Source organism: Natator depressus, chromosome 3 (genome assembly GCF_965152275.1).
Source record: "Natator depressus isolate rNatDep1 chromosome 3, rNatDep2.hap1, whole genome shotgun sequence".
NCBI lineage: Eukaryota > Metazoa > Chordata > Testudines > Cheloniidae > Natator > Natator depressus.
This window is the reverse complement of record NC_134236.1, coordinates 17,460,292-17,468,857: the sequence shown is the minus strand read 5'-3', so window position 1 is coordinate 17,468,857 and position 8,566 is coordinate 17,460,292. Positions and strand designations below refer to the sequence as shown.

Below are 8,566 nucleotides of genomic sequence, written 5' to 3'. Positions count from 1 at the left end.
CCCCTGCCCCCCAACGAGCTCACAGGCCGTGCGCGGGGGCACAGGTCGGCTGCCGGCCTGGGCTAGGAGGAGGCAGGGCGCAGGCCGGGGAGGGTGGGTGCGATCCTGAACAGCCCAGCTGCCCGGGGCACCATGGCAACACCCAGCCCGCGCCCGTCACCTGCTGTCCCGACTGCGCACGCGTCCCTCTCCGCCCCGCCCGTGACCACCCTTCCCCAACACCTGACGGACAGCGTCGCTGGCCATTGGGGGCTGGGAGCGGGGCACAGGAAGTGCCCAAACAATAGGCGGGAGGGAGGCGGGGCTTATCCGGGAAGGGGCGGGGTCTGGGAGGGGCACGGGGAACCGACTCAGCGCGGTAGCGCTCGTGAACGGGCCGCCAGGAGCGTGTGACTGAGGCGCTGAGGTGCGTGCCCCCCCTGCCCCCTTCCCCGTGAGTGGCTGGGCCCCGCGCTCGGCGCTCGGCGCTCGCCCCTCCCCCTCCCGGGATACCGACCTATCGCGGTGCCGGCTCCCCACTCTGCCCCTCCCCCCTCTCGGGATACCGACCTATCGCGGTGCCGGCTCCCCACTCTGCCCCCCCTCCCCTCCTGGGATACCGACCTATCGCGGTGCCGGCTCCCCACTCTGCCCCCCCTCCCCTCCTGGGATACCGACCTATCGCGGTGCCGGCTCCCCACTCGGGCCCCCTCCCCCATCCCGGGATACCGACCTATCGCGGTGCCGGCTCCCCACTCTGCCCCCCTCCCCTTCCGGGATACCGACCTATCGCGGTGCCGGCTCCCCACTCGGGCCCCCTCCCTCCCCGGATACCGATCTATCGCGGTGCCAGCTCCCCGGGGATACCGATCTATGGGGGGCGTTGCCGGCTCCTCCCTCTGGCCCCATGGGATACCGTTCTATGGAGGGGTGGTGCTGGCTCCCCTGTGGATACCGACATGTTGTCGTGGGGGGTTGTCAGCTCCCCCTTCTAGACCCATATATCGGGTGTGCCCAGACAAGGACATGGGGGATGGGATGGCTGCCCCTGAGACTTGCTTCTCTTGATTGAGAGCAGGTTGTGTGGGTGCCTGTCTCCCCCAGCTAGGGATCAGGAGGCCAGCTGGAGGATGAGGCTGGGTGGGGTTTGCTAAACCTCTGTTTTACTAAAAAAGAAAAGGAGGACTTGTGGCACCTTAGAGACTAACCAATTTATTTGAGCATAAGCTTTCGTGAGCTACAGCTCACTTCATTGGATGTAGCTCATGAAAGCTTATGCTCAAATTAATTGGTTAGTCTCTAAGGTGCCACAAGTCCTCCTTTTTGCGAATACAGACTAACATGGCTGCTACTCTGAAATCTATTTTACTATTGATTTCCCTGACTAATTTTAGATGTGCAGGTCGGTGGGAAGCAAAAGATAACCTCTCCACCCCTCCCAGCCCCCAAAAAACCACACAGACACACTTCTCCCTCTGTCCTGCTTGATCCAAATGCTCCGTGCTGATCCCCTCTGCATTTCTACACTGAACTGTACTTTTGAGACATTTTGCTTGGATTGCAGTCTAAATTATTGTCTGTGGTATCTAAGCCCATCACCCTAGTGTATCTGAATGCCCAGGGCTCCTCTCAGTAATTTTATCAAGGCAAGGTGCATGTGGCAGGTTAAAACCAAACTTCCCACTGTCATCTTAGGGAAACAAGACCTACGCAACAGACCTGGTCAACTTGAAATAACAGGCGTGAACACTGTCAGGGGCGAAAAAGGGCTTCTGGTGGAAGATCCCTGTAATGTCTTGATCCCTATTGATCTCCTCCAGTATGTCATCCCTTTTATGTCAAACTTCAGTGAATGTGTTTAATAGATTCTTAAGGCAAGAAGAGATGATTAGATCATGGTCACAGACCCAATATCTGTGCTGCACCCCAGTTTTTAAATAGTTCCTTGGAGGAGCCTCTTCAGTGTACCAGATCCCCCATGGGTCCCACTCTTCCTTAAAGATAGGTCACTGGACCTCAGTGCCTCTGAGACTGAGCCTCTGGGCTCCGGTACACCTGTTTCACATTGTGAACTCTGCCCAGTGAGTCCAACTGAGATAGATTCATGACTTTTACACTTTTCAGGGACCAGTGCACCTCAGCCAGGCAGCCCTACTCAAAAGAGAGTAGGATCTATTTGGAAGTTCTTAGGTTAGCAAGCACCATAGAGAAGCAAAGGTTAAGACGTAGTCCATTCTGGCCAAGCCGGTGCGCCACCCAGCAAAGGTGTCATAGAATCCATTTGTTGTCTCTCTGTTGTTTCTTTGTCAGGCTACGGTCCAATCTCCACTATAGAGTTAGGGCAACTTAAGGGAGCTTACATTGATCTAGTTATGTCAGTGTGTACACTAAAGCCTTGCTCCTGCCAGTGTAAGTGCCCTACTACACCGACCTAATAATTCCATCTCCAGGAGAGGCATAGGGCTTATTTCAGTGTAGTAAGGGTGATACAGTAACTGTGTAGACACTATCTTACTTACCTTGGCTATTGGCAGTCATTCTTGTCAGTTTCATGGCTAGGCACTGGAGCTGTGAAATTGACAAGAAAAGCTCCTTGCTGTGAACCCAGCAGGGCTCACAGCTGGGCTGTCACCCCAGGACTTGGGGCGGGGCTCCAGCTGGAACCCATCTGCTGCCTGGGCTCCACACCAGGCTCCCAGTTCCCCACCGTATTAAAGAGGCCTTTAGTACCTGCTATTTTCTAATTCATTCTTTTCCATAATCTTCCTTGTTAACTATAAAAATGATTCTGCAATAGAACAAGTTATCAAGTTTTTCTGTAATGTAACCTTGACTTTTTCCCAGCTCTGTCTTAAATCCATTACTATTTGGTGATTTATGATAGAAATTGGTCCCTTCATGTATTTGAAGACTATAATGTTGTTTTCTTCACATCTCCACATCTCACATCCTTTTGCTTAGGTCTACTCCTCTGTCACTTTTGTTGCTATGCTTTCAAACATTATATTGTGAAGCAGAAATTGTAAAAACCATGAAGAATGGTGATCTTGAGATTAAAACACTGAATTGGGACCAGGAGATCCAGGTTCAATTCTTGGCTATGTTATTGACCATATGTATAATGAAAATAATAGTTTCCTCCCTTAGAGAAACAACAAGGAGTCCGGTGGCACCTTAAAGACTAACAGATTTATTTGGGCATAAGCTTTTGTGGGTAAAAAACCACAGTTGGATCTGAAGAAGCGTTTTTTACCCACGAAAGCTTATGCCCAAATAAATCTTTTAGTCTTTAAGGTGCCACCAGACTCCTTGTTGTTTTTGTGGATACAAACTAACACGGCTACCCCAATACTTGATACCTTAGAGAAGTGTTTTGAGGATAAATCCATTAATATTTGTGAGGTGTTCATATATGAGGGCCATTTGAGTGCCTATATAGGTAGTTCAGATTTATTGATAGAAGTATTGTAGGAGAGAGCTGAGCTGGGGCAGGGTTTGGGATCCAGGTTGTAAGCTGATGGGAAGGAGAGAAAATTGCCAAAGGTTGTGGAGATTAACACTGAGGCAGTCTTTGGCTCAAAAGTTCTTGGTTGATTTCCACAGATAGATAAAACAAGAGTTCTGCCTTCATTTGTTCTTCAACCTTGTCTTTTAAGGAAAGTTCAGCTTGAGAGATCAGATGCACAAGGATAATCAATCGTAAGCCTTGTGGATGTGGTCTACTTGATATTCACTGTAAAACTAGTACTGATTTCAGTGGAAGGCTGTATATTGTTGATTTAAAAAGTCATTAAAATAATGAATGTATTGGATAAAGAGTGAAAGGCAAATCTGCATGATGTGCCTCACTGTTGCTGATATGTGGGAATGGACCCGTCAGTCGGCTAGAACTGGTTAAAATAACAATAGAACGAGGAAACAGCCATATGCAGCAAGCCTGTAACAATTAGAGGAATAATCCTCTTGGCAGGACAAACAGGCATTTTTAATGGGTTTTTGGGAAATGAGCTGTTGCATGTAAACCTGTTTTCAAGGCTTTACAGGAATATATGCCTGCCTTGAATTGGAATAATTAATGAGTCTTGATTAGAAGTGTATGGGAAGGATAAAACTAAAGCCTTCAGTGAATAAGTAGCATCACAAGAGAGGATGACTTCATTTTGTATGAGCTCTGCACCTGCTGTTATATATAGATAACTCCTTTCAGGGTGTCTGCTGGGCAGCTGATTTCTTGATGAAACGGCTGATCAGACACAGCTAATTATTTTCATGGCTATCTAGAAAGAAAACATTTTCTGCAAACAACCCATAACAGTCACTGGTTTTAGTTTGCAGTGGTCAGATTAGATATAAGAATTTTCTCATTTTAGCAAAGAATTTCTCATTTCATGCTTTCTGTATTAAGTATATTCAGAAGTCAGTGACTGTTGATTTAAAAGGACAAAAGAATTTTTATGCTTAGCACTGGACTGATTAGGAAGTGCAGTTGTGAATCATCTGAGACGCTAGTTAATCTTTCTCCTTTTCTGCCTTTTTCCTTCATAAATCAAGAGACTTTTCATAGCAGATAGATTTAAAATCTTTGTATGTGAGGGGAAATTAGATGGCTGAGAGTTGTATGGAGTATTTCACCTCTAAATCTCTAGTTTCAATATGAGCCAGATTGATAGTAGTTTAAAATTGATAGTGCCTTTATGATCAAAGTAGCACGACATGAGAAGTAATTCTTCTATTCTACTGAACATATGATATTCCAGTATCAAAATACACTTAGGGAGTGTTAGTGAAATTTTAACTGTAGCCTCCCTGTGATGACTTGCTTCCCCTCTGCTGAACAGCTGACATATACTTGGTGACTCTTTATTTGGTACCTTTGCTGCCACAATCTGGTATTAACTCCTTGTCTCTTTTAGACTTAGAGTTAAAAGATTTTAGTCTTTTTTCCCCCAAGAACTTGAAACCCAAGGTTGCATTTAGCACATGATAATTACTTTGAGTAGCATCACTTCAAGAAGCTGGTGTCTAAATAATTTAGTTACCTATATCAGGCTTAGCCTTGGAGTTAGTGAAAATATAGTATCTTATTTATTACTTGAAGAACAAACCTAACAAGGAACTGGAAGCTTCAAAGAAATAGTTTTATACACAGAAACCTCTTCCCCCCTCGCCCCTTGTAAGTCTATCTTGAGTGTGTGTATGTATGTACATATATACACATACACTCAAGATAGATTTACATGGGGGGGGGTGTGTATGTATGTGCGTGTATATATATATATTTAAATATATAGTGTCTCAAATGTTGGCAAATCTGTCAGGGTGGACGAGGAAGAATGTTTTTTTTTTGTTCAAAGCACTGGCTGTACCACAGACTCTTGTGTAACGTTGGGTAAATCATTAAATCTTTCTGTGCCTCAGTTACTCATCTGTAAAATGGGGCTAATTCTATTTCCTTACCTAGCAGGGGTGTTGTGAGGGGAAATCCACTAATGTTTGTGAGGTGTTCCACAGTGATGGGAGCCACATGATTACCTCTTGACAGGGATTACTCACTAACTTGTTCAGATTCACTTATACTGTAGTAAAGATAAGTGTTCAAGATAATTAACTTGCAGAAGTGGTAACCGAATTTTGCCTTTGTATTCTAGAGATACGAACTTTGTGCCTGAGTGAAAAAGCTTTTCCAGGATGGCTTTGAATTGCTACTGGGGAGTCTTGGCAGTCTGTATGATGACTTTTCCAAGCACGCTTTGTTTCCAGCAGGACCAGTCCAGAGTGTTACTATTATCTTTTGATGGATTTCGATGGGATTATATTTATAAAGTCCCAACGCCTAACTTTCATTATATCATGAAGAATGGTGCTCATGTTAAACAGGTTACTAATGTATTTATTACAAAAACTTATCCTAATCATTATACAATGGTGACAGGTCTCTATGCAGAGAGCCATGGCATGGTTGCTAATGAAATGTATGATCCTGTCCTGAACAAAACTTTCTCCCTGAACAGAATGAACATCTATAATTCAAAGTTCTGGGAAGAGGCCTGTCCAATATGGGTCACCAATCAAATGGAAGGACATAGAACCGGAGCTGCTATGTGGCCTGGAACAGATGTAAAAATACATGGAGTCTTTCCTACACACTATATGTTTTACAATGAGTCTGTTTCATTCGAAGATCGAGTTGACAAACTTATTGATTGGTTTACCTCAGAAGAACCCATAAATTTTGGTCTTCTGTACTGGGAGCAGCCTGATGCGATGGGGCATGTTTTAGGCCCAGAAAATCCACGTATGGGCGCAGTCATTAGTGAGATTGATGACAAGCTGGGATATCTTGTGTCAGAACTGAAGAAAGCAAAGTTGTGGGACACACTGAATATCATAATCACAAGTGACCATGGAATGACACAGTCTTCTTCAGAAAGGCTCATAGAGCTTGATCGATATGTGGCTAGAGAGCTGTATACAATGGTTGACCATTCTCCTGTGGTAGCGATTTTGCCAAAAGAAGGTAGGAACTATGGCATTAAAATGACAGGGTAACAAGCCGTTGGGGGGGGGGGGGGGGGTGAAGTGGTAGATGTGGCATATCTTGACTTTAGTAAGGCTTTTGATACTATCTCGCATGATCGTCTCATAAACAAACTAGGGAAATACAATCTTGATGGAGCTACTGTAAGGTGGTTGAATAACTGGTTGGAAAACCGTTCCCAGAGAGGAGTAATCAGTGGTTCACAGTCAAGCTGGAAGGACATAACAAGTGGGGTCCCGCAGGGTTCAGTTCTGGGTCCGATTCTATTCAATATCTTCACCAATCATTTAGATAATGGCATAGAGAGTGCACTTCTATAGTTTGCAGATAATACCAAGATGGGAGGGGTTACAAGTGCTTTGGAGGATAGGATTAAAATTCAAAATGATCTGGAGAAATGGTCTGAAGTAAATAGGATAACAGTCAATAAGGACAAATGCTAAGTACTCCACTTAGGAAAGAACAATCAGTTGCACGCATACAAAATGGGAAATGACAGCCTAGGAAGGAGCACTGCAGAAAGTGATTTGCGGGTCATAGTGGATCACAAGCTAAATATGAGTCAGCAGTGCAACAGTGTTCTAAAACAAAGCAAACATTCTGAGCTGTATTAGCAGAAGTGTTGCAAACAAGACAAGAGAAGTAATTCTTCCACTCTACTCTGCGCTGATTAGGCCTCAATTGGAGTCTTGAGTCCTGTTCTGGGGGGCAACATTTCAGGAAAGATTTGGACAAACTGGAGAAAGGACCCTGCAGCGCTTTAAGGTCCCTGCCCCTTTTGCCTCCCCTTGGCTGCCGATTGGTGTGGGTGGCAAAGGGAGCAGCTGCCCCGGTGCTGGCGATTTAAAAGGCATTTGTTTAGTCCAGAGAAGAGAAGACTAAGAGGGGACATAACAGTTTTCAAGTATAATAAAGGTTGATACAAGGAGAGAGAAAAAATGTTCTCCTTAACCTCCAAGGATAGTACAAGACGTTAAAGTGCTGCCGTGGCAAAGGACCTTGCAGCGCTTTAAGGTCCCTGCCCCTTTTGCCCCCCCTCGGCTGCTGACGGGCGGGGGGGGGGGCGAAGGGAGCAGCTGCCCCAGTGCCGGCGATTTAAAAGGGCCCGGGGCTCCGGACACCGCTACCGCAGCAGCAGCTTCCGGCGCTCTGGGCCCTTTAAATCACCACGGGAACCTTGGGTGGCACAGACCAAGCGGCCTGGAAGGGCTGGCTGGGGGGTGCTGAACCTAGCCCCGCCCCTGCCTGAGGTCCCGCCCCTACCCCATACCGGTAAGTGTCCTGAGTTACTTTCAGCCCTGTGTAGTAGTAGTAACGTTTTTATTAGATTACACATTTGAATTTATATTCTTGCAAAGCGCCTTTAACAGATAGGCCTGCAGTATTTGGGACACTGAATTCGTATGTAATCCTAGATAATTGTGTGTGTGTGTGTGTATGTATATAGATATCTTAAGATATTTCAGCATCGCCCTCTTAACCCACTGTCCATTAACACGCGGTCGTGATGGCTTGACTCCTGACATCCGCGTGTAAACGGGTCTGTACTGTATAATCATTAGGCACCTATCACGTTGATATCTCATTGCCAAATATGATGTTGAGGAGTATCCAATAGGGTTTTCTCAATACTCATACTTGACTTGAATCACCAAGGGCCTCATGCTGGTTTCACTTATTTACCTTCATTGACTTCAACAGGGTTACCCCTGATTCTCACCAGCATGTAAACAAAATTAGATCACAACTCTCCAGCAGTGACAACTAGTGTATTCGTCTGTGACCATTTCTTTTGGTTCTGTGGTGGTTATATAACAGACAAGAAGAAAATAGTGGCACAGAATTTTAAAATTGAATGCGGAGGGCCTTCTTCCTTGGAAATATTTGCAATATATTTATCATAAATTTGTATTTCTAACTTAATTCCTACCTATTTTTGTAATTCCTCTCCATGAAATATAAACATGCATTGAAAGGTGATCGAGGTCCCAGTCTAGGTTGAATTTAAAATAAATACAATTTTACAGGAGCTGATTTTAATCAAAATGT

General features: G+C 45.3%; 1 protein-coding gene across 1 annotated transcript in view; it reads left to right on the top strand.

Annotated features, from left to right (window-relative positions):
- The first annotated feature begins 312 nt into the window (after positions 1–312).
- The window catches only part of ENPP5 (ectonucleotide pyrophosphatase/phosphodiesterase family member 5), a 20,028-nt gene continuing 11,774 nt past the window's right edge, over positions 313–8,566 (top strand). The window contains exons 1-2 of the mRNA XM_074947473.1: positions 313–406; positions 5,628–6,496. Of these exons, the coding sequence (XP_074803574.1) occupies positions 5,668–6,496 (829 nt within the window). The 5' untranslated portion in view covers positions 313–406; positions 5,628–5,667. The remainder of the gene's footprint in view (positions 407–5,627; positions 6,497–8,566) is intronic.